The sequence below is a fragment of the Neolamprologus brichardi genome, chromosome 10, assembly GCF_056152115.1.
Source record: "Neolamprologus brichardi isolate AB-2024 chromosome 10, ASM5615211v1, whole genome shotgun sequence".
NCBI classification, from domain to species: Eukaryota; Metazoa; Chordata; class Actinopteri; order Cichliformes; family Cichlidae; genus Neolamprologus; species Neolamprologus brichardi.
Window position 1 is genome coordinate 7245005 of NC_142113.1, and position 25905 is coordinate 7270909.

At 40.6% G+C, this 25905-nt stretch overlaps 2 protein-coding genes and 1 pseudogene across 7 annotated transcripts in view; 2 read left to right on the top strand and 1 right to left on the bottom strand.

Annotated features, from left to right (window-relative positions):
* The window catches only part of bbx (BBX high mobility group box domain containing), a 37353-nt gene extending 14793 nt beyond the window's left edge, over positions 1-22560 (bottom strand). For 2 of the 5 annotated variants that reach the window (XM_006800528.3, XM_035911929.2), the window contains exons 1-8: positions 21054-21173; positions 19675-19750; positions 12581-12752; positions 12189-12440; positions 11609-11810; positions 11457-11524; positions 8635-8715; positions 7644-7709 (exon numbers count right to left, since the gene is read on the bottom strand). In XM_006800528.3, coding sequence (XP_006800591.1) covers positions 7644-7709; positions 8635-8715; positions 11457-11524; positions 11609-11810; positions 12189-12440; positions 12581-12752; positions 19675-19736 — 903 coding nt within the window. In that variant the 5' untranslated portion in view covers positions 19737-19750; positions 21054-21173. Of the gene's footprint in view, positions 1-7643; positions 7710-8634; positions 8716-11456; positions 11525-11608; positions 11811-12188; positions 12441-12580; positions 12753-19674; positions 19751-21053; positions 21174-22428 lie in introns of those variants that run through there. The other 3 variants (XM_035911930.2, XM_035911931.2, XM_006800526.3) reach the window with 3 other exon arrangements.
* LOC148100837 (uncharacterized) lies at positions 14070-15069 on the top strand (annotated as a pseudogene).
* A 1633-nt stretch (positions 22561-24193) lies between the features above and the next one.
* On the top strand, positions 24194-25690 carry LOC148100838 (uncharacterized). 2 transcript variants are annotated; one of them, XM_087847124.1, is made up of 2 exons: positions 24194-24302; positions 25073-25690. In XM_087847124.1, the coding sequence occupies exons 1-2, from the start codon at positions 24260-24262 to the stop codon at positions 25624-25626; spliced, it is 597 nt and encodes a 198-aa protein (XP_087703250.1). In that variant the 5' UTR covers positions 24194-24259; the 3' UTR covers positions 25627-25690. The 2 variants fall into 2 exon arrangements, with proteins under 2 accessions (XP_087703250.1, XP_087703249.1); XM_087847123.1 differs by having other exon boundaries at positions 24194-24990; positions 25073-25126.
* Positions 25691-25905: the final 215 nt, after the last annotated feature.

Below are 25905 nucleotides of genomic sequence, written 5' to 3' on the forward strand. Positions count from 1 at the left end.
AGCAAACACCGTCATAATTACATGCGGCTGTCTTCTTGTTTGATGGCAGATACTCCCTTCACCCTGGCCAAAAAGGCTAAAATGACCAAAGAAAAAGTGGAAAACAGCTAAACATGAGAGGTTTTTGGACAAAATTTGTATTTTTTCCATTGTTTAAGCACTGCTTTCAGCCCAGAGTGATACCATATATGCCCTATAGCTGCAGAAAAAGCTAACATTGTTATCTTTTTACAAAAAAAACAGCTGAACATGAGAGGCTTTTGGACCAATTTTGTGTTTTCCATTCTTTAAGCACCGGTTTGAGCACCGGTTTGAGCACCGTTTAAGCACTGGCACCGTCTCAAAAGTACCGGTTTGGCACCGGTATCAGATAAAACCTAAACGATACCCATCCCTAATTATCACCATTTATTGTTTGCTGGGAAGCAGCGGAAATACTAACAACTGTCACTGGATTGCTAAAGTGCTAAAGAAATCAATCAAAGACAAGTTCTGAAAACTCTAGACCTCAGTTGCATACCTTTTATGATAAAGAAGAAAAGAAAATCATCACAAAGAGCACACATCATTTCCAAGAAAAAAAGAAAATGTAGTTCTTAGTCAGCTGAATAAACTTCATTTTATAAAATGTCAGTAAATATAAAATGTGCTTATGTTGCTGCCAGATAGCCACTCAGTGAAGCACAGTTGTGAAGTCAACTCACTGTGGGTTCAGACTGCAATAGTTCATCTAGATAATATCACAAGTTCTCTGAGTAAGCTTGAGTCTGTGTAGTGGAAAGGAGAGGAATATGTGACAGGCTCTCTCATTTGTTGTTTTTAATCAAATGGTTCAGGTTTTTGCTATTATTTTGTGTAAATGTAAAGGGTCGTGTCTATCTGTTGTCTGTTGTCACTGATCAAATATTTGTACAATTTTCTTTAAATTCTTTTCATTTTAGTTTGCTAAGTTTACATATTTCTTTATATAAAAATCCTAATAGTGTTCATAAAGAGACTAGCAAAAACAATATTCAAGAGCAGTTTCTGGTAAGTACTTTTGTAGATATTAGTAAAATGTTTACTAACTTAACTGTTTCAATAAACAGTGAACAAATGCACTGATAAATGCTGATTATCAACTTTTTACAGTTGCAGAAGAAGTCCATCCATCCATTTTCTTCCGCTTATCCGGGGCCGGGTCGTGGGGGGAGCAGCCCAAGCAGAGAAGCCCAGACCTCCCTCTCCCCAGCCACCTCCTCCTGCTTATCCGGGGGAACACCAAGGCGTTCCCAGGCCAGCCAAGAGATATAATCTCTCCAGTGTGTCCTGGGTCTGCCCCGGGGCCTCCTCCCGGTGAGACATGCCCGGAAAACCTCACCCAGGAGGCGCCCAGGGGGCATCCTTGTCAGATGCTTGAACCACGTCAACTGGCTCCTTTTGATGCGGAGGAGCAGCGGCTCTACTCTGAGCCCCTCCCGAATGGCTGAACTTCTCACCCTATCTCTAAGGGAGAGGCCAGCCACCCTTCGGGGAAACCCATTTCCTCCGCTTGTATTCGCGATCTCGTTCTTTCGGTCACTACCCACAGCTCGTGACCATAGGTGAGGGTAGGGGCGTAGATCGACCGGTAAATTGAGACAGAGGTTCCTAAAGTGTGGGGCCAGCCCCCTAGTGGGGGGCGCGCGGTATGAAAAGAGAGAGAAAAAAAAAAAAGAACGTTTGGACACTGCTAGCGTAATGGACAGGTTTTTGACGGGGCTTCCACACAAACGCAAAGCAGGATATGAAGCATCGCCAAATGTGTTTCCAAACCAACTTCCTTCCGAGCCAAAGACTAGAAAATATGGTGAAGCATATCTTCCCTTTGGCTTCACCCTGCAGAATTGGTTTTCCTTGCGTCGGGAGCATGCGCTGAGCTCTCCAAATCACGGACACACAGTATCCCACATTCTTGATTTTTAGTTCACAAACACTTCTTATAATGAATAACTACTCCTGAAATTTTGCTCTTTATACAGTAAATTTACAGTGGGATACAAATAATATCAGGCTGATCCTGCCACGATTAATTCCCCCTGTCCAAATCACGAACAAACAGCATCCCACAGTTGTTTATGTTTTTGAACCTATTTTGCACAGAGAGGCATTTTTTGAATAATGTATTCATAGCAATGTTGAATATTATTACACAGGAAAAAAACAACTACACATAAAATAATTACACCATGACGCCTCTGCCTTTCTAAATGGAGGGACAGTAACTGCGTGTGTATATGTACGTGTGTAAAAACTGAAGATAGTAAGATTAACAGTAACAGTATTTTATCTCTATTTGCAATTCATCTCATGTAAACAATAATGTGGCGCACAGCGTGACGTGAAAAAAGGCACATACCTTTGATGTTACATGACCACTTTCTGTATTCCTCGTCCACACGTAAATGCAAAAAAGGAGTTTTGAAAAAAATCTCCGTGTTTGGTGAGTCGAAACGCCGTTTACGTGTGGACGAAAGGCCCAAACGCATAGAAACAGCTGCGTTTTCAAAAATACCCTGTAGGTGTAGACGTAGCGTAAAAGAGTTAGTAGTGTATTTTATTACTACCTGTAATTTATTGCAGTTGACTTGTATTTGCTTAATTGTTTACTAAATGTTTGAGGTGTGAAATAAACCGCAATTGGGAACCACTGAATTGAGAGCTTCGCTTTTACACTCAACTCACTCTTCCCATTCCCATTCCGGGTACTGAACAAGACCCTGAGATACTTAAACTTGTCCACTTGGGGCAGGGTCTCGTCCCTTAACCGGAATGGGCACTCCACCCTTTTCCGGCTGAGGACCATGGCCTCAGATTTGGAGGTGCTGATTCTCATTCCCACTGCTTCACACTCGGCTGCGAACTGTTCCAAGGCGAGCTGGAGGCCATCACCTGATGAAGCCAACAGGACCACATCATCTGCGAAAAGCAGAGATGAGATCCTGAGACCACCAAAGTGAAAGCCTTCCGCCACTTGGCTACGCCTAGAAATTCTGTCCATAAACATTATGAACAGAATCGGTGACAAAGGGCAGCCCTGGCGGAGCCCATCACCCACCAGGAACGAGTTCGACTTATTGCCGGCTATGCGGACCAAGCTCTTGCAACGGTCATATAAGGATTGAATGCCCGTAGCAATGGGCCAGACACCCCATAATCCTATAGCACCCCCTACAGGACCCCCCGAGGGACACGGTCGAATGCCTTCTCCTGGTCCACAAAACACATGTAGACTAGTTGGGCAAACTCCTATGCGCCCTCGAGTATCCTCGAGAGGATAAAGAGCTGGTCCAGTGTTGCATGGCCAGGATGAAAACCGCATTGTTCCTCCTGTATCCGAGGTTCGACTGACGGACGAACTCTCCTCTCCAGCACCCTGGCATAGACTTTCCCAGGGAGGCTGAGGAGTGTGACCAGAGTGTGTGCTGGAACACACCCTCTGGTCTCCCTTCTTAAAGATGGGGATCACCACCCCGGTCTACCAGTCCAGGGGTATTGCCCCTGATCCCCACGCAACATTGCAGAGACGTGTCAGCCAAGACAGCCCTACAACATCCAGAGCCTTCAGTAACTCAGGACCTCGTCCACCCCAGGGGCTCTGCCACCAAGGAGTTGTTTAACTGTATACATATATATACATATACATATACATACATACATTTTCATATATATATGTATATGTATGTATGTATATGTATGTGTACATGTATATGTATGTATGTATATATATATATATATATATATATATATATATATACTAGGGCTGGGTATCGTCACTGATTTCTAGAATCGATTCAATTCCGATTCACAAGGTCCCGAATCGATTCGATCCACGATTTGATTTAATTCGATTCGATTTGATTCGATTCACTTCGATTTGAATCTGGGAAATTTTGACAGTCAGAAATATTATAATTCAGATCAGTACAGTTACATATTTTTGTATCTATAAAAAGGAAGCTGACACACGCAAGACTTTATCAAAGGTGTGAGCATCACAGCAGATGCCTTTGTGTCAAAGTAGCTGAGGATAAAGCACAGAAAAACATGAAGGTGATTTTCCTGGCCTGGGATTTTATAAAAATATTCTGCAGTACATCAAAAACGAAAGAAAACCATTAATCAACACATGAACATTACCTCTGAAGTTACAGCGGTTTTATTAGAGACACGGCTAAGCGTTTTGCATTTTGCATAATTCTAAAAAGTTTAAATTTGTTCAGTATTGAACGGCAGAAATTAGGTTTTCTTTCCGGAAGTATATAAAACGAAAAAAAAACCCATCGGCCGACAGTGCTGTAAACAACGGTAGACTTGTGCAACAAGCAAGCTAATAATGCAGAAAACAGTACAGAGAGAGAGAGGGGGAGAGCGAGAGAGAGAGCTGTGCATCGTGGTTGAAGCAAAACAGTAAAAGTAAGAGTGAATACATGACGATGTTTATGTGAAGTGTAGTTTGGATCTTCTTTTGCTGCTGGTTCAGTCAATATTGTTTGGAGGGAGATAAAACTAACAGCTTTAGAATAAGCGCATAAAGGGCATGAACATAAAGCGCGGACCCGCCGACAGATCAGAATCAGCGAGCTGTCGGCTTTCAGCCCCGACCGTGTCCGTGCGGTCAGGTGAGAAAGGTGACATCTAACTGATTCTGATCCGCGGGTTGCGCTGTGTGTTTAAGTCTTTGTGCAGAATCCGTGTTCCTGCTCTCATTTACTGTCTTAGCTGTTTGGTGGTTGTTGAAATTTTGTGAGATTTCACCAGAGATTCTGGCATTTTGGGCAAAATAAATTTATATTAAAAAATCGATTCAGGATTTTAATGAATCGATTTTACGTTATCCAAGCCAGAATCGATTTTAATCGATAAATCGATTATAAAAACCCACCCCTAATATATACATATATATACACACACATATATACACACACACACACACATATATATATATATATATATATATATATTAGGGGTGCAACGATACTCGTATCGATATCGAACCGTTCGATACAGTGCTTTCGGTTCGGTACGCATATGTATCGAACGATACAACATTTTTAATTTATTTTATCAACTTTCCTTCTGACGATGCTGTCTGTGTTGAGTGCTCAGTGGATCTGCGCTCGACAGTGCAGCCTAGGCGGAGTAGTCGAACACAGATTCACTGAGCGCAGGGCAAGCTAGCTAGACAGAAGTTAAGCTCGTTGCAACATGGCAAATTGAACCTCCCCCACCCTCATTCAGATCTGGCGTTTGGAACTATTTTGGTTTTCATGTGACGTATGACCCTGAAGGTAAGCACGTCATGGACAAAAGTAAAACAGTATGTTGGATGTGCCAGCAATGCTCAATTGGTGGGAACTAGTGTGTTAGCGCAGTTAGCTCGTTAATGTGTTGACGTCTTCCAGCCCCACTCATGAGGCGATCCGCGGTAGCTCGTTAACGGAGATTTGCCGTGTTGTGACCTTAACGTCATTTCAGATTAACGCTGACAGCACTAGTGGGAACACAACCAATATGACTGCACATTTACTCCGACATCATCCTAGTGCAAAGACAAGTGGAAGCAGACAAAAACAAGCACGCATGCTACAAACTTTACCCGAGTCATTTAGACAGCCGTTAGCACATGATTCTCCTTATGGGGACCTGATATGTTTAATATGCTGCTGAGAATATAGCCCAGAAGAAGCGTATAGTATAGCTTTTATTTTGGAAAGAGACATTTCTCCATAATAAACTCTCTTTTCCAAAGATGAGTGATTCCTCAATCAGATACAGGGCTCGCAAAATCGCTAGCCCGACGTCCTGGGGCTTTTTTCCAGTCGGGCTACCAAAATCTATCTCTGCCCTGCCCGTCGGCCTATCGTAGGAAGGAAAAATATATGTCAATGCTTTTGCATTCTTTCGGAAATGTAGCTGGGTAATTATGTCATTGGCATCGGCCACTGTCAATATGTGACATACTGAAATCGCGTTTGAATTTGCGCTTGTTTTTTGCTTTCACTTTGCAATCGCGTGAACTGTGTATAGAAAGCGACAGTACTGATTGGTGAGTGATGATAATTTGCGCACCAATTCCTCTGACATCGTCTTATCAATCGTTAGCTTACTATGCAAACATGACAAGTGAAATCTCCTGCAGCTTAAACATGTGAGAGGTTGATCACGCAGAGAATCGCTGAGCGTTATGTTAGTGCATGTGTAAAAGCAGCAGGATATATATTTTAGTTCTGCTGAGCCAAATAAGACAGGTCAGGGTGAAGAAGTGACAAAACGGAAAGGTTATGACAAATCAGACTATAAGGCAAAAAGAAAGTGCAGCTTTATGGTTTCATGGACAAAAGAATTTCTGTGGCTGCAATATGACGAGCTAAATAACCAGGGCTGCACATAAGTGGTCCGCAGGTGCGCATTCGCTGTCAAAATAAAAACCCGCACAAGATAAGAAGTTGCAACGCGTGTTTGCGTACATAAGATTTTAAGGAAGAGGACAGACATTTGTTTAGAACTCTTAAAGATGTCGAAGAAGCTCCTTTAAGCAATTACTGTGATGTTCCTCCACCTCCAAAGAAATGTCAGAAGGAGTCCGAACCACAAAAGAAGCACGTATTCTCGGAAAAGTGGTTGCAGGAGGTGAGCTGGCTTCAAACAAATGATGAACGCACAGAGATGTGGTGCAGAATGTGCCGTGAAAATTTAATAAATGACAAATTAATAAAAAGGCATGAACATTTTTTTTGTATCGAAAAAATATCGAACCGTGACACCAAAGTATCGAACCGAACCGAACCGTGAATTTTGTTGTATCGTTGCACCCCTAATATATATATATATATACACACACACACATATATATATATACACACACACACACATATATATATATATATATACATATACGCATACATATACATACATACATATACATATACACACACACACACACACAGAGGGGAATTATATGAAAATGGATGAATATGTAGATGCATATGTAGATCACACTTCTTGTTGTACCTGTTCAAAAAAAATCTGAACAGGTACAACATAGGAAACAATAAATGAAAAATTTAATTCTACCAGTCAAAAATACAAACCACATTTGCTTTTGAATCTATAGCACAATAGTGTGCAAAAATATTTTTTCTTCATTTAAATTTCTATTAAATGTTATCTAATTATTGATTAGATTGAAATGGATGGAAGGATATTTACTGCGAATGGTTTTGTTGTTTTGCAGTGCATCGTTTACTCTTAATAAGTCTTAATGTCTTAAAAAATTCTAGTCATCTATTTTATATTAGTAAAATGTAATTTTTAATAAGTCTAGGTCGAAATATTTTAGCATGAAAGCTATCAAGACAGTTTAAAGCTTTACAAGTCAAAGTTTTTGTGAAGAAACTGCCACCTCTTGGTAACACAGCAAATGAATAAAAGAGGTGTTCCTATTGAGAAGCAGAAACATCACAGGAGAAGAAGAGATTCCTAGCAATTGATAACTGGATAGGAACTGACTGAGAGTTTTCTGTCAGTCAGCTGGGAACGGCAATTGAAATTGGCTGCATCTGTATTTCAGTTTTCAAACGAAGTCCAGTTTGGTTGCTCAATTATACTATGAAAATTCTTACCTCGGCAAGCTGGAAGAGAGCAGACTGTCTGCATAACTTTCCTTCAGGTGCTGCAGACAGCGATGACTGTGAACACACAGTAACAAGTGTGATCACACAGTTCAGCTTTCTGCTGATACCATTATTATTCAGCAACAACAACTATGAATAACAAATACAACTGTGTTGACAGTAAACCTAGAGCATTCGAAATAACAAGCATTGCCGGTGAGAATGCCAGTTATCACCAGTTTGGTTTACTCTTCTTTGCAGAATTGTTTTAACGTCCTAGGGCCTGGCACCCACATATGGGCACATCACATTTGGGTTGTCTTTGCTCTTTCAAATGAGCCATATTGCTCAAAGGGGCACAATTGTTGTTTCTCATTTTATTTTTATACTCAGGAAAAATTTAGCTGTGTTCAGACACCAAATAAAGAGTTTTGCACATCATTATTCAGTTGTGACTTTATAGTGTTCTATCAACAGTATAAAGCCCAAATAGCAAAGAGAAATTAAAAAGGCATGCCATGAAAGAGTTTGGGTCTTTGGAGGTTAAATCAGCTACATTGAAGGGTTTTCAAGCATAAACATGAGACCAAAGCATGTAATCTGTGTCCAGACTTTGAGTCTAGGGCAATAAAAAAAACGTACATTTGTTTTTTTGGAATTAATCACAAGTAATTAATTATGTAAATACTGGGGGAAATTTCTCAAAAAGCCAAATGCGTTTGATGAATTGACATGTGCCAACACTGTTAGAACTCCTGCCATGACACAAGAAGCACTGCAAAAGTGCTACATGTTTTCATTTTTTTCACATTATCGTAACCTCTGGAAAAATGATGACCTAAAATTTTTCAGTCGTGTGATTAATCAGTGGTATTGCTGGCTGGTTTTGAGTTCTAGGCCATGCAGAGCACTTTCTTGTGTTTTGGAGTAACTCCTCCCACATCTAATGACTTAGTTATGATGATAGGTACCTCTTTCATGAACTAAAATTTCAGCCTACCTCAGCCACTGGTGAAAGGGCTGACTGGACCCTGTTTTCAGAAATGTCAGGCACTCTGTTTGGTATTGTCCCAGAAAACATCTGTGCACCAAATAAAGAGGGTAAAAAACACATAAAACTAAATAACACATCAGCATTAAATGACTTTTCGAAAATTCAAACCCGAGACAGTTGTCGTTTTAATCAGATAAATTTAAAACTAATTAATGACGCAATTATATGTGAGCAACACTAATATGCCAGTACCCCAGTTGGTAAAGTAAGTTTTATTTTTTGACTAATGTATAAACTGCTATGCAGCTTAATCTATATTAGTATGTACATTACTATTTGTTGACTTCCTTTTCTATTAATAATATAAATCAGCAAAGCAAATAATATTAACTAGATATTTAAATTAAATTCAGTAAATGGTTTCCTTCACTGACAGGGTCAGGTGCTTTCAAATACACACACACACACACAAACGCAGCATGGACACCTAGGTTGTCAATACAACAAGGAATGGTATGATTTTCAATCGGATATACATGGTACATGGTATCAATTTGAAAGTCATACCATTCCTCGTACTCGACTTGTTGTATTGACATCCCAGGTGTCAATGTTGGGTGACAACAACACCTCATCAGCCTTTTAGGGCTTTGGGGTAATGAAAAAATTATTAGTATTGAAGGCCATCTACTGGGGAACTTGTGCATTATCACAGTGCACCTAAAATTATACTGCTTCACATTTCAAGTGAGAAATCTCAGCTTCCATTTCGGAGTGCAAAGCCCCCTCAATTCAGATTTGACTTAAAGAAAAGGAAGAAAGGAAGAAAAGCCCCCATCATCACTCACTTCACATGATCAGTCGTAAAACTGAAACGTTTTTAAATCTGTATGACTACTGTTGTGTATTTGTGACAACCCTATTCATGAAAATGCTGAAGCAGTGTTTTTGGGCTGGCTTTGGGCTTTATTGCTAATGATAAATGACTGTCTCTGCCTTGCTTAAAGCAAAAATATCCTCTTTTATTGCTTTTCCTAATGGAACACATTTAACTTGGAAGTGACATCACTGCCAGCTATGACATTTGACTTTTGGTAAATGGAGCACAGCATTAAGGCAATAATTTGTTAGAGAAAGACATTATTTGTTGTTTTGCTGTACACCACACAGTGAAATTTAAACCAAACAATGAAAATGTGATGAAGTGCAGATTTCCAGTTCTAATTCAGTTTTAAACTTTTAAAAAAGTTTGCATTAACCGTTTATGAATTCTAGTCATTTTTTAATAGTCCCACATTCTCAGAAGCTTGGAAATAATTGGACAACTGTCTGGCAAGCAGTTTCATAGCCAAGTGAGGGCTGTTCCCTTGTTATTTTATGACAAATGAAGCAGATATAATATTTGAAGCTTAATTAATCTGCTAAATTTATATTCTAGAGCTTTTTACCCTACTTTTAAATATGAACCGCAAATATATGTCAGTGCAAGTGAAGGAGGCCATCACTAGCTTGAAAAAGCAAAATAGACAGTGAAAAAGAGAGAGTGAAAAAACTTAAAGAGTATCCAAAATGAACAATCTGGTACATACTTAAAAAGAATGAATGCACTGTCAGCAACACAACACGGTCTGAAAGACTACGGAAATCAAAGTGGATGATTGCAGAATTCTTTCCTTGGTTAAAAAAAACAGAAACAAAAGCAAAACAAAAAACCCCAAAAAGCTTCATAACATCTAGCCAAATCAAGAACATTTAATGAGTGATCATTGTCAAAATCTACAACCAAGAGACGCCGTGATGAATATAAATACAGTGGGGCAAACCACTGGTTATTGCCAAGAACAGGAAGGCTACAGAGAAAGAGAACCAGCTCATGATCCAAACCACAACATACCAAATCATTTGTCAAATATGGTGGTGGGAATAGTTATGGTACGTGCATGTATGGCTGTAAAACATGGGTGCGGGGGACTCCAGGCCATAAGGGCTGGTGTCCTGCAGGTTTTAGACGTGTCCTTGATCCAACACAGTTGATTTAAATGGCTAAATTACCTCCTCAACATGTCTTGAAGTTCTCCAGAGGCCTGGTAATGAACTAATCGTTTGATTCAGGCATGTTGATCCAGGGTGACATCTAAAACCTACAGGACTTGAGGCCTGGAGCTCCCCACCCCTGCTGTAAAATCACGTCACTAGTACTTCTTGATTATGTGATTGTTGAAAGAAGAAGCAGGATGAATTCCTAAGGGCAACTCTCTGCTGTCTTCCAAAAACGGATCGGACAGTACTTTACAAAGCAAATGAATAATGACCCAAAGCATACTACAAAAGTAACCCAAGGGTTTCTTAAGGAAAAAAATTGAATATTTTTCAATCTCCAAGTCAGTCAAGTAATTAGATTAGAGCATGTTTTTCCACGTGCTGAAGGCAGAAAGAACCACAAGCAAGCAGGAAATGTAGGCAACTGTAGTAAAGGCCTGGAAGGGCATCTCAAGGTTTGAAGTACAGCATTTGGTGATATCCATGGATTCTGGGCTTCATTGACTACAAAGGATTAAAAACAATCCTTATATTTAAAATTATGCTAGTTTGCCCAAGTAATTTCAAGTCTCTGAAAATGGGGGACTAATTATAAACTGGCTGTTTTCTGAAGAGTTGAGGCAAAACACTCGCACAATTTCTTGAATTGAAAAATGTTGTCTGCACTTACATTGATTGTTTGATTTAAAATCCACTGTGGTGGTGGACAGAGGCAAAACTGCAAAAAGTATGTCGCTGTCCAACAAGTTATGGACCTAACAGTATCTGTGGCTTATCGAGTGACCTACCTCTCTGTTTGTGAGGGCATGTTCCCCAGCTAGCAGCAACATGCTCAGGCCCCCCATCTTTGTAGGATCTAGTGAGGAATAGCATTAATTTACAAAACAGGCCAATATTTTATTATGTTACACTATAATAAATAATGTTTAATAATACACACCTGCCATGGCAAAGTTCAACTGTGGCATACTTTCCGTTTTGGGCACTTTTTTGGCAGTGGAGTCCTTGGATGAGTTGCAAGAAAAGGACCAAACTTTTTTGCGGGGATTGCTGACTGGCTGACAGGAAGTGCTCTTAACTGGTTTGCTGGTGGTGGGACACCACTTATAGCCTGGGTTTGCCTTCATAAAGGCATCCTTGTACTGGAAGAACATACAGAATGAATTTGGTTATAAGCAAACCCTATAAGCAATTTAATTTTTATTTAATTGATCATTTCATTTTTATACTTTAACAAAGTATTTCTATTTCACATTATAAACTGACAAGTAAAAAGGATGGGTAAAAAAAACACCTTTATTTTTTACAAGCACTTCTTTAAGTACTACTGGCCTAGGATAGAGTACCACAGGAATGAGTCTTAAAATTCAGAAATTAGTTTTCATTATTGTACTTTTAAATCAGAGGAAATTGCATTAAAGTTTTAGAATTCATTCAGAAGTGGCACCACTTTGTATAGTTGACCCTGCTGAACAAAACATGGAAATATCATGAACTTCAGAGTCATAAAGTAGCCTCACCTCCTTGGCCATGTCAGTGTATTTCTGTTTCTCTTTGGGTTCCAGGACAGCCCACCAGTCAGCCAGGATTTTGGTGGCCCCGCGATTGTCCAAGCGAGGGTGTTCTTGCCGCACCAGGGAGCGGTGGCGTTTGCAAAAGAGCAGAAAGGCATTCATTGGCCGGCGTGCCCGCTGTTCGTTTGTGTCCTCCTCCACTTCCTCTGTTGTGACTTCACACTGTGAATGCTGTGTCTGGTTGCACAGCCCTGCCTGCTAATAAAAATTTAATAAATTCTTTTGATTTAATGTTACACCATAGTTTCTGTCTGATTTATTTGTCATAGTCTGAAATATTAGTTATTCAGTTGGGCAGAAGGTATTACAGGAACAACCTGTAGTCGAAACCCACTAACCTTCACCAGCTCCTCTTCATCTTCTTCCTCCTCCTCCTCAGAGAAATCAAGAGCCTTTTTGGAGAGAAGCGGGTGCCACTGCAGGCATTTGCGCTTGGGGCGTTTGCCAGTGACCTCCCCTGCAACAGGTGGCTCCTTGCTCCTTCCTCCACCCTTCATCGTACTACTGCACCTAAAGCAAAAGAAAAGAAAAAACACATCAGAATGGGCACTATAAGTTTGTACAAAACACACAGTGAAAGCATCAAGCATGGAATCTGTGATAATTGCTGACAAAATAGATTTTACTGGAGTGTTATAGTAATAAGATACTGTGAACAAATAGGTCAAAGGTTTACTTAAAGTTGGTGTGCCCAGGCATGCAGTGCCAAGAAATAGTATTTGCGCCCTTTCTTATTTCTTTGTTTTTTGGCTATGCTTCACACTGCTGCATCCAATGCTTTGCGCTGTGCTTGGGGATGTTAAGCTGCTAAGCCATAGAAAATCATTTCATGAAGATCTCTATGCACTGTTCTTGAGCTGAAGGTCATATGAAATTTGGAGGTCTGTAGTGAATGACTATGCAGAATGTTGTCAACTGGGGCGATCGTGGCTCAAGAGTTGGGCGTTCGCCTTGTAATCGGAAGGTTGCCGGTTCGAGCCCCGGCTTGGACAGTCAGTCCTTGTGTCCTTGGGCAAGACACTTCACCCGTTGTCTACTGGTGGTGGTCAGAGGGCCCGGTGGCGCCAGTGTCCGGCAGCCTCGCCTCTGTCAGTGCGCCCCAGGGTGGCTGTGGCTACAATGTAGCTTGCCATCACCAGTGTGTGAATGTGTGTGTGAATGGGTGGATGACTGGTTGTGTAAAGCACTTTGGGGTCTTTAGGGACTAGTAAAAGCGCTATACAAATACAGGCCATTTACCTATGTGTATGTGCCTCAGCCAGTGTTGGGTACTGTAATTAAATTACTTTTCCACTGAAAAAGCAGAACAACTGATTATTGTTCATTTTTTAATTACAGTTACTTACAATGTACTTGTGTTAAATTGTAAAATAATTGAACTCGCTGAATATCATTATTTAATTTCATTATTTTATCTTCTAAAAGGTAAAAGTAAACTCTGCCGCTATAACATTGATGTAGTGCAGGTGCACGTCATTTCACACCAGTTTACTGCATAATTGTATCCTGAAGTGGAAGATGTCAGACTTGGCTGAAGCGAGTGGCTGTTTTATAAAATGGAAATATTCCTGTCACTTCACTTTTCTGAAACAAGCAGACAAGAACATTAAAGTAATATGTAAGCTATGTCCTGGGGAGAAAAAACTATCGGCCGCTGTCAATAGCACGAGTAATCTACTGAAGCACCTGACACGGCAGCACAGACAACCCTTCTGAGTGATCCTTGTTCATCCTCCACTGATCATCATCCATTGATTTTACTTCAGCAGCACAGAAAGTGTCTGAAGGTGAGCTTAAAAAATGATTGCAGGCTACATCGTGGAAGAGATGCTACTGCTGCGTACTGTAGAGTCTCCGTCTTTTAGGTGCATATTAAACAAAATACCTGTGTGTGGCAAAAAAGCAGCACCGCCCGTTCAAAAAACGTTTTCTACTTACTTAGATAAGTGTTATGCTGACGTGGAAATGGAGCTTAAAGGGACATTTGAGAGTTTGGAATATATTTCCACGACTGCTGACATTTGGACCAGTCATAACAAAAGTTTTCTCGGAATGACGGCATATTGGATTGATCCTTTTACTTTTGTACGAGGACATGCAGCGCTAGCATGTAAAAGAGTTAGAGGTAGACACACATATGATGATGAGCAAGTACATTCGGCTTATGGACTGAACTCTAAAGTGACAGCCACCGTGACAGACAACGGGTCCAATTTTATCAAAGCTTTTAGAATGCTCCAAAAATCAGACTGATGAGGAATCCGAAGAAGATGAAGAGGTGACATTTACTGATGTTGAGCAGTCCTTCTCCACAGAATCTGAAGGACAGTTTTCTCTCCCTCCACACTTAAGGTGTGCATCACACACACTGAACTTAATTTTTCATGATGTTGAGAAATGGCTTCAAGCAAATGAGGCAAAATTCATCTACAGAAGTGCAACTTCAAAGTGTTCTGCAATGTGGACAAAACCAAACCATTCTTCTGTTGCTTCAAAGTTAGTAGATATTTTTTTCAAGAAAAAACTCATAGTGCCTGTTTCAACACAATGGAATTCATTTCACGACGCCCTGTCCAGGATCACTGACATTCCCCTTGCTGACTTAAATACTGTCTGTACTCAGTTTGGAATCAAATGCTTCACTGATCGGGAGTATCTGTTCCTAAAGGAGTATTGTATTGTGTTGAAGCCACTCACTGTTGCGCTAGACACATTGCAAGGAGAAGAGAACTGCTATTTTGGAATCCTTCTTCCAACTCTGGAGGTCGGTGGTTCGATCCCAGGCTGCTCCAGTCTGCATGCCAAATATCGTTGGGCAAGATACTAACCCCATGTTGCTCTCCGATGCATCCATCGGAGTGTGAATGTGTATCAATGTAAGATACTTAGCACTTAAGCTTAGAATTGCTTGTGTGAATGGGTGTGATTGGGTGAATGAATTAGCTGTATAAAGCGCTTTGAGTGCTCGGACAGAGTGGAAAAGTGCTATATAAGAACCAGTCCATTTACCATTTACCATAAACTGGAGCTACTCGCCCAGTTTAAGGTGTCCCTGTCCCAAGCCAAATTACCACTAGTCCCCGCTGTTGCCTTCATCCTACACATCTTTTAACTCCTTTTTTAGCCCTTGGCTTTTTTAAGCTTCTTGTGTTCCTTAGCTAACTGGCACAGATGTTCCTGTATACTATGCCACCTAATTGGTTATGGCATTCCATGTATGCCCTCTCTGCTAGCATCTTGAACCCTACTGGTATCTGAGGTCTGGTGTACCAACATCTATGTATCTTGTACTTAGAAGCTGTTCCAGTGCTGCCACTATTACTGCCTCTGTGTTGTCTTTCAGTCTATTTAGTGGTTGTGGCTAGCAGCCTCTTCATAACATCCATTTGCCTGTGGGACTACAAGGTACTTGTAGCTGACTTGAATTTCTATAATCTTCCCTTTCTGCTCCCCCCTCAGTTCTGACTACTTTTCCTCTCTTTGTTACCATCCAACTAAACTTCTCCATTTCGAATGGTATTCCAATGTCAGTGTCATTGCTGTAGATCTTAATGATATGAAACACTGAAACAATGTCTCAGTCACTCTTGGTATACAGCTTTGATATTCCAGTGTCGTTGCTGTAGATCCTGGTGGTTTGGATCAGTGTATCGATGTTTCATTCACTCTTGGCTTGATGTCATCCATGTAAAGAAGGTGCCTGATAATTGCTCCATTCCATAGTTGGTACCCGTAACCAGTCTTGTCAATGACCTAACTAAGGGAGGTTCAGGCCTAACCTTTGCTGCTCCTGTTTTTCCATCAGTCTCTCCAGTACTTGAGGCTGATCCACTATCCCATAATGTTGTCTTCTTCTGTAATTTTATTTTTATGAATGATAATGGTAAGCGCTAAGCTTCCTGACAAACACATTACCTTTCTTGCAAGTAATAAAAGTAATAATAAAACTATATGTTTGTATCAGTGAGATGAGTCACACATGACTGAGCTCATCTAGTCTTGTTTCCTTCATCTAAGAAATACTGTAAATCAAACCTTTACTGTTATCCAAGTATTTAGACGCCAAGAGCAGGAATGACGGCTGAACACTGAGAGTCCAATGATAAAGGGGACTGATAGTTAGTTTAGCACTGTGATATGTCCAGCATGTTACATATATTAGTAAAGATTTCTGTATTATGAATCTGGGTCTTCATAGGGTCATAATAGAGACCCCACAGCACATTTCTTTTTCTTGTTGTTCAATTAAAATTAAGGGTTTGCTGTATGGCTGATGTTCTGGACAGCTGTGATATTTATTTAATGTTCACATATTTAGGTTCCTGGAGTGGACTGTTTATACTGGGGTCTACTGCCTAAAGAAGAATCAAACAGTCGTAGCATGGGTAGTGGCAGGATAGACGTTTTTTCATTTAGTGTAAATGGTCTGTTGAACCAGATAAAAAGTAGTAAAATTTTAAGAAAAATGAGGAAAGAAAAAGCACATATAGTTTACCTACAAGAGACCCACCTAAACTATAAGGAACAAGAGAAATAAAAAAGAATGGATTTTACAAATGTATTTTCATTTGTAAACCTTCTAGTTTTGGTGCAGTACCACGTGATATAATATAGGGTCTCTATAATAAAATTATTTATTATAGAGACCCTAATAAATAATTTTTAAACTTTTCCCATATTTAATATGACCTATAACCTGTACATTTCAACTGGAAAAAACAAACACATCTTTTAGGGAAAAAATATAAAATGAAAAACATACAATGAGCTGGTTGCAAAAGTGTGCGTATCCTTAAAACAACACTTTGTTGAAGCACCTTTTGATTTAACCACAGCAATCAGTCTTCTTGCGTACACACATGCCATCAACTAAAGACAGCCTGATTCCCCACAAATAAAGTTCAGCTGTTCTAGTAAGATTTTTCTGACATTTACTCAGTTGTTTGATACAGGAAAAGGCCATGGTTCACGGGGAATTCACAAAGCATCAAAGAGATCTTGAAGGTATCAGTAACGTGAACGATACAGAAAAATAGAGCTGTTCGATATAACGATATATATTGGATGGCAATATAAAAACGTCTATCGTTTCATTTTACACGATCGTTTGTTTCATGGTGTCGCAAAATAAACTGTTTACGGCAATATTTTTTCATCGTTTTGATGGTCACTGTAGTGGCTATATTAATTTCTTAAAGTTCTCTCTTTCTCTTATATTTAATATAACCACACTACGGACGGACAAGGGCCTGTTTTTATGCGTTTTGGTTAGCAACAATGACGGTAACACCATTGCGTGTCTGCTTGTTTATGTTCCACATAAACTTTTCACAATAAAGCTTAAGATCCTGTTGAGACTTTTCAAAATAAACTGAATCACGTGATAGAGCAGATTATTTACGGATGAGAAGCAAAAAAAGAGCCACCAGGTGCTAAAAAAATAAACGTTAGACTCAAACGTTAGAACAGGCTTTTCCCCGCAGCACGCCGTGTAATAAATACTCACAAAGAAAACGGCGGCCATTACAACTTATGTCTAAAAATGTATAGTTTCATGCATCTGTTAAAACACTCGACTCCAGCTACATGACGCACAGCTGGAAACACTTCCCGCAAGTCGAGCCGCCCGAGATTCACAGAATTTACAGAAAATGTTACATTTTTGTGATTTATATCATTATAGGGACAATAGAATTCTTATATCGGGATATGAGATTTTGGTCATATCGCACAGCCCTACAGAAAAATGTTCATGGTGCCAGTTTAGCTCAGTGGGTGAGCAGACATCCAGGTGGCACCTGGCCAGAAAGTAGTGGCCTGAGACCAACCTGCACCCCTTTGTTGCATGTCTTCCCTGCTTTCCTGTCTTTCTACACCGTCTCTATCCAAAAAAGGCTAAAATGCCAAAAGAAAATCCACAACATTGCATATATCATGGAACACAGTGAAGACAGTCAAAGTTAAAAGTGGAAAAAATATGGAAAAACAGTAATATTGCAAAGAACTGGATGTCCCCAAAACTGATGAAACAACAAGACGAAAACTCATCATAGAGGCTGCTAAAAGAACTACAACAACACTGAAGGAGTTGCAGCTACAGAACTGGGAAGTGCTAGTTGTGCACTACATGTGACAGAAATTTCCTGTATTCTCCATATGTCTGGACTATGGGGTAGGTTTGCAAGATGGTAGCCTTTTCTAAAAAAACAAACAAACAAACAAACCATCTAAGCCGGGCTACAATTTGCAAAAAAATACTCAAAGTCTCCCAAAAGCATATAGTAAAATGTGTAATAGTATGATAAGACCATGGTTGAACTGGTTGTACGCTTGGCTCTGACAATGCTATCCATAACCAAAAGACCACCATACACATGGTGGCAGGGTCATGATTTGGGGTTGCTTTTCTTCAGTTGGAAATGCAGCTTTAGTCAATTATGTACAGTTACAAACACCAGTCGCATTTGGATCCAAAGTTTTTGATGTCTGCCATGAAGATGACAATGAAGAAGACTTTCAACTTTAAAGACAACAAAACTCAAGGATCCCACAAATGCAAAAACAATAAAAGAATGATTTCACCAGAAAAAAGTAAAGTTTTGAAATGGTCCACCAGTACCCAGAGTCTGTGGGGCAACCTAAAGACATAAGAGATGACCTCACAATCCCAAAGATTTGGAGCATATTTGCAAAGAAGAGTGGGCAAATTTTTTCGAACTCGAGATTTGCCATGCTGATAGACTCTTACCAATAAGACTGAATGATGTGAATACAACGTATCAGTTTAAGGGTGTGCAAAGTTATGTAACCATTTTTAAACAATAAAAAAAAAAACATTTAAACAGATTTGTTTTTCAATTCAACTGAGCAGGTTATAGGTTACATTTAAACAGGAATGTGTACATTTTTTACATGTACTGTACCTCCTTGGGACCAATTTCTCTTAAAAAATTAAAAATGACAGTCTAATTATTTTTTTCATGTAACAATTTCAATGTCACCTTCTTATTCTAGTGCACTGCTGGTATTTGTAAATAAATATAATGACATCATAATCTCTGGTACAAATTCTAATTCTGAAGTTCTATTTCATTCAAGGGGAGGTGCACTCTTAGTTGTAGACTATTATGAAGAGCTATTATCGTTTTAATAAAATGGCACCCCTGTGTTCAGCTGTAGTTCTCTTCCTACATTTTAATGTTTTACACACAAACCAGGCAAATTACTGAACATTATAAATGTATCCTCTCTGTTTATTTTCACTTGCTGATGTTTAATTTTTCCACATGTTTGCACTTCTGGATGTGTATCAAACATAGGGAAAATTAAATTACCATTCAATGAATGAATGATATAATGACTGTGAACCACAGTTAGACTAGATGCCAGCAGTTGCTTTTATGAATGTTGTGTGGAAAACAGGAATACTTACTGAAGAAAATTATAGAAATGCTGTATGAGTGATGAAGATGAATCTGTCACAGCCTTTGTCATGCAATGACGATGACCTATAAAACACAAGACACCGCTCTCAGTGATCTTTTACACTTCCATCTCTGCAATGATTCCGCAACACCATGAGCTTGATTGAGTGAAAAAATGTATGCAAAACAACTTTAACAGCGCATTAGTGAGTAAACATTGCATAGCATGAGACCCCACCGGCGTCAAAATATCGAGGGCCATTGTCTCATTTCAATGAATTCGCCCTTGTAGCCAGAACAAGACATGTAGGCCAAAACCCTTTGACCATCGGGTTCATTTCATCTAACTGCCCCGAATTAAGGAGGCACAGTTGCAGTGACTATTTTGCTACGCAGTGGTCTCAGGTAAATCTGCAGATGCCTGATCGGACTATCTGTGTTGAGGGTACCGATGTACTGTGTCGAGCCTCGTGAACAGTAACGCCACAAAATATGCGAGCTGCGTGAATAAACGACCCGTTCGTCCATTTAACACGCTTCTACCACTAAGCACACATTTGTTTTAAAATCTGCGTGCAAAATGTCGACGTAAGCCTTGACAAGACAGACAAGCAAAATGCGAGTCCATCTTGCTTTGGTTTAGAGGAGGAAAAAACCCAAGTACGGTACAGTAGTGGGGATATTTCACTCCTGTCAAACTCCCCGACAATGTCGCCGAAAATGCCTCCCACCCCAAGAAGGAAAACAATCTCTCTGGTTAATTAAAGTGGGAATTTTTTGACCGGGCACATGCATCTGTGGTCAGTGTTTTGCACAGCAGTAGTTCTATTTCCTCACACTGTTACTAGGAATAAAAGTAGCTAGTTAGCTTGCTAGCTGTGCTAACTGGACGAGGTACGCTTTTAATGTGCAATAGTTTCCAATACTGTAAAAAAGGTATCGAGCAGCTGTTACCAAAGACACCGACACAAACTGGATTTCACGTATTTGTGCTGTTTCAACTGTTCCTTTACATACAACGCAGGTCTGTGGCCATGTATTTGATGCGGATAGGAGGAGGAGGAGGCGGCGGGGGCATACCACCTCACCGTGAAACAGTTGCCATTTATTTTACACGGCGATTTGAAACAGAACTGAGGAAATATCTGGCGGCACCCTAACCGTGACAACACTGTATGCTTTCTAACAATGGTAAGCAATGAGATGTGGACGAGGGAAAAACATGAAAAGGACAAGCCAGCAGGCGGACATCATGTCCAAACAGCGATTAGAACAATTTTCGGTGTGAGTGACTGAGAGGCTGACAAAACAGCGACTTCTTTTTCACGTAAAAAACATAGAACCACACGTTCTCTGTCATGACCACTCCCTTAACGTCTGAACATACCTCCGGTATCCTGCTCAAGTACCGAAGGGGGCTCTCATCACTGGCGCCGTCCACCTTTTTAACTTATTGACACATCATAACAGTTCTGCACTGGCTGTACGAAAGCAAGCGAGATCAAGTCGATTCAAAGAACACCAACAGAAACAGGAAGTGGTGTTATTTATCATTAAAATAAAACTTCACATATTTCAGCAAAAATATATCAATCTTTACTCCAGGTACTTGAAAAAGTCTCGAAAACATGCCCTGGACAGGATGGACAGGACAGCAGATCAAGGACCAGGGTTGTAAAATTTTTCTGGAAGAATCTGCCAAAAGTCTGGGATAATGTTGTAATAGTTCATATAAAATAATTACTTTGAATTAATTATGGAAAGGCTGTATGAGTGACGAAGATGAATCTGCTACAGACATGACGTATGAATATAAAATACACTGTTCTCAGTCATTTTTTTTTACACTGCAACAATTCTGCAACAACATTAGCTTGATTGGGGAAAATGTATGTAAATGACATTTAACAGCGCATTAGGGAGTAACAAGCCCCACAAGTGAGCACAAGGCCCCACTAATTAGCTTTTAATTTATACACACACACACACAGAGAGAGAGAGAGAGAGAGAGAGAGAGAGAGAGAGTATATTGCCAAATACTTTCTTGTCATAGGAATTATTAACTTCTTCAGTTTTACTTGTGACCCATTAATAAACAAAAACTTTCCATTTTGCCCTAGGACTTAACAACATCCATCTTTCTCTAAAATATTTAAACACTATCCTCCCCTTGTCTTGCGAACAGCAATTTTATGTTATAAAAATATAAAACACTACCGTCAATTGAAAGCTTTTATTTCATAACACAAACCGGATGTCAACCTTGTTATTCTCTAGAACTTTATTGTGGTACAGAAACGCAGGACTTAACCAGATGATGAATGCTACTGTCGGCGAAGGCGACACATTAAACTGCTTCAACCCACCATAATAACACCGTTATGGGTTCAATCTGGGGAAAACACACACTTTTTCAGTCACTCAATGTAACAGAAATCACTTTCGTTTTCCTCGAGGTGGGAGAAAATTCATATCATCTATTCCCTCCCCTCCCCCGGTTTCCGAAGTGCTCATTCACAGACTGGCCTGTACTCGCCAACACCATCTTTCACTTAACTTTATATCTTTGAGCTCAGCCTGGGTGTCAAAGGTCACCGAAAAGCTGCGGTTGCACGTAAAAACACCGATAACTACGTACTTACCGCTGTTCCAATCAATATCGTCCGAGTACCTACTTGTTATAAGCTTCCTGGGCGTTTGCGCGTGATAACTGATTCAAAAATGTTCTATTGATATATACCAGCGGGGTTAAAGATACGTACCTGTCAAAAGCACCACTTGACACGGCTAGTCAGCTGCATGATTCTTCTTTAACAGCTTTAGCCGAGAAACTATCAACAGTTTTACAGAATTCTGTACGGACCGAAAAGAGCCACCCCGTCATGCAATTCCGTACGTGAATGGACACCGTTTTTGATTGACGGGTTGTCTTCGCCAATTAGAATCGTTGTTATATTGTAGCGTTTAGAGACTGTGCAAAGTCCTCAAGATTAATATGGATAAAATTACTCATAAACAACGCAAAATATCGTTAATATCGTCACAATGAGTTTCTGTAGTATTCATAAGAGGAAGCGCACTGCTCTGTGGTGTTTTATTCTTCATTTTGTGGAAATGTAGAGAAAACATGTAGATACGTTGTGTGTGTGTGGCAAAGATAATAAAGGATGACTGATGTTACAGTAACGGGACAAATTAGAGAGAGAAAACCCCTCAACCTTTAACCTTCCAAACACACACGCACATGCACACACACACACACACACACACACACACACACACACACACACACAAGCACACACGCACATACACAAACACACACAGAGTTAGGGGTTATTATTGTAATAAACAAAGTTGTGACATGTCAGAAAACCAAAAATGAGACACTGTCACACAAGTTAAGATCAGAAACCCTATTTTACAACCATAGCTGGACTGGCCATCGGGCATACCGGGCATCTGCCTGGTGGGCTGATGGTGATTTTTCGTTTTTAATGGGCCGTTTTTTTGTTTGTTTGTTTTTTTGTAACGGTATAAACAATGAAAGGTGGTGGATTGGCCAAATGGTCATGATCGACTCTGGGCTGGACCAATTACAACCGATGAGGTCGAACTTTAAAGTTTCGTATTTAGGTGTAAAGGAACGTCATTTGTCCCGAACTTCAGCAAAAAATGTAAAAAAGGCACAAAGCTGGAGTTATTCTGTGACTTTACGCTGCATAGCTGCCTCTTCTTCTCTCATTCTCTCCCCCTCCAGCTCCTGTTGCTACTTCAATCATGAAACTGATCAATGATCAGCTGATCGGCTTTGCTGTCCTAAGTCCCGTCTCGTTTGTTTATCCCCCACTTTGCGCCAGAAAGACGAAACCAGCGGATGTCACGCTAAACAACAGCAACACGTTTAAGCTTGGTAAGCTGTTGTTATAATTTATTTGATATTACTTTCTAGTATCAGCTGATGTTTGCTGGAGCCACAGCCATATACTTTTCTTTCTTATTCTCATTTAAAATGTCTAGGTTTTAATAAATACAACTGAATCTTACAACCAAAGTGGTCATCTGATGTAAAATATATAAAAATTCATTATTGTATATAGTAAATATTAAGTCTAATATATGCCCTAATAAGCTATAGTACCATGTGTGCAGTCTGCAATTCTGTTGCAGAAAGATATTGAATCTATTTAATTACTGTAGAAAAATAACTGGTTTCCGTGCATTTGTTTTACCCTGGAAATAAATTAAAGTCGATTACGTCGATTAAGCATCATGAGGCGGAGGGTGGGGGAGTAGTAATACAATGGCACTTTCCCCCCCCCCCCCCCTCCCCCCACCCCACCCGTTTGGTCGGATTCGTGCGTGTGCGCATGCGCGTTCAGGGGTGCTCGGCGCATGCGCGTTCAGGTGTGAAAACACACCCTCTGGGCGGTAACGACTCCTCCTAGTGGGATGGCTTAGGTTATATAGGTATAAAAGTGATCCTTTCACATTCTAAGACCATCACCGCCACGGCCTAAGGAGCACACACACATCGCGCTAAGGACCCCACCGACTCATTGACCTAAGGAGCACAGAATACCATCTGTATCAACCATGACACCCAGCCAGGACATCGCCCATGCCACAGGCGTTCTAGGTATGTCTACAGGAGTATGCAGCCGGGGTCCTCAACGTAAAAAGCAACGCAGTGAAAACGCCGTAGATGGGACTGTATTTAAGTTAGAATATCGCGGCGCTGAAGGGTATGTGTATACCATTAAATATACCGAAGGGACAGTTGTGCTTGGTGTAGATTGTGGCGAGGGATTGTTTTGGGGGGAACCCCAAAGCATCTCTACCAAAAACTGGAAGCTCTTCCGGACCGTAGTGTGTGCGGACCTGGACAATGTGGGCTTCCCAGAGGTGCTGTATGTTTCCCAGTGGAACAGTGCATCAGGCCCTGAGCTTTACAGGGTTGAGGCTGATCGTTTCAATCGCAGCCCTGAAGACTTTATTTTTCTCAGTGTATGTGATGACAGGGATAGTCTTATTGCTTCCAGAGGGCTTGAAAACTGGAGGTTAAATCCTTACCCTCTAAACCTTGAAGAGCGCACAAGATGGTTTAAGGACTTGTTTTTTATACAGTGGTGCGACTGGAGAGGTTTGTCGCGTCTGTTTAGCCAGATTGACGACGCGATCAAGAGGGACAGACTCAACACTGCGTACGAGAGTATTAGAAAACGCCTTGTTTTTGACGATCTGGCGAGTTGTCCGAAGACTGGTTTGCCTGCTACCCTGTGCAAACCTAAAATCATAAGGCCTTCCGACAACTAAACAATAAACTGGTAGGTTTAATGTGCGGGGTGTGTGTGGGGTTGCGTGTGTATCTATGTGACAAATTAAGAGCTTGTGGTTTTCATTTTACAGAGAATGACACGCCGTCGTGGGACCTGTCAGAGTCACCATCAATAGGGCTGCTAATCCCGACCCCCCAGACTCCACCACCCTCACCATCATGCTCGCAGGACCCCCTCATATCAGACCTGTGGGAGGAAACTGTAATCGACATCAAACTCGCAACTCTCCACCTGTTGATGTTGGCGCTGAATGAGTTTCTACAAGAGACATGTTACGGATGCCAAACAGGCCACCCCAGTCAGGTGCAACACAGCTGCTTGCAGGAATTGTCTGAGTATTTCTTCGACACCTACTATGACGATGTGATGATAAGGCTCAAGACTGACCGATTCATCCCAGCCATCCGGCTGTTTGTACGCTCAAACACCACAGATGGGACTGGAACACAAATCCGCAGAGTTGCAGAACACCTCATGTGTGAACTGAGATCAGAGCGAAATATAGTATGCGCCATTAATGACAACATTGTGGACCTGCTAGAAGCAAGTACTTGCGCCCGACGTGTTAAACCTGCCATGCTCCGCATGATTGGAAACTACTGGGGTGGGAGACACCTGGTTTAATGTGTGGTGTTCAAGTATCCATTGTCTGTGATTGTGTCTGTGTGAAAATTAAATAAAAAGACGTGTTAACACTAAGTTCTTAGTCATTTGTGGTTTGCACAGTCATGGAAAGCACATTGCATAAAATATATCATGATCCAGCCCATCCTGCGGGGTTGGCCAGTTTAAATAAGCTACGTATAGCGGCAGGGGAGGCATCAGGTGTAACACCTCCAATATCTCAGGTCAAACATTATTTAGAACAAGACGACACTTACACACTCCATAAACCTGTGAGGA

Bases quoted from the DNA above. Each gene is read 5' to 3' on its own strand.
- LOC148100838 (XM_087847123.1), top strand. From the start codon at position 24,260: ATGACACCCAGCCAGGACATCGCCCATGCCACAGGCGTTCTAGGTATG.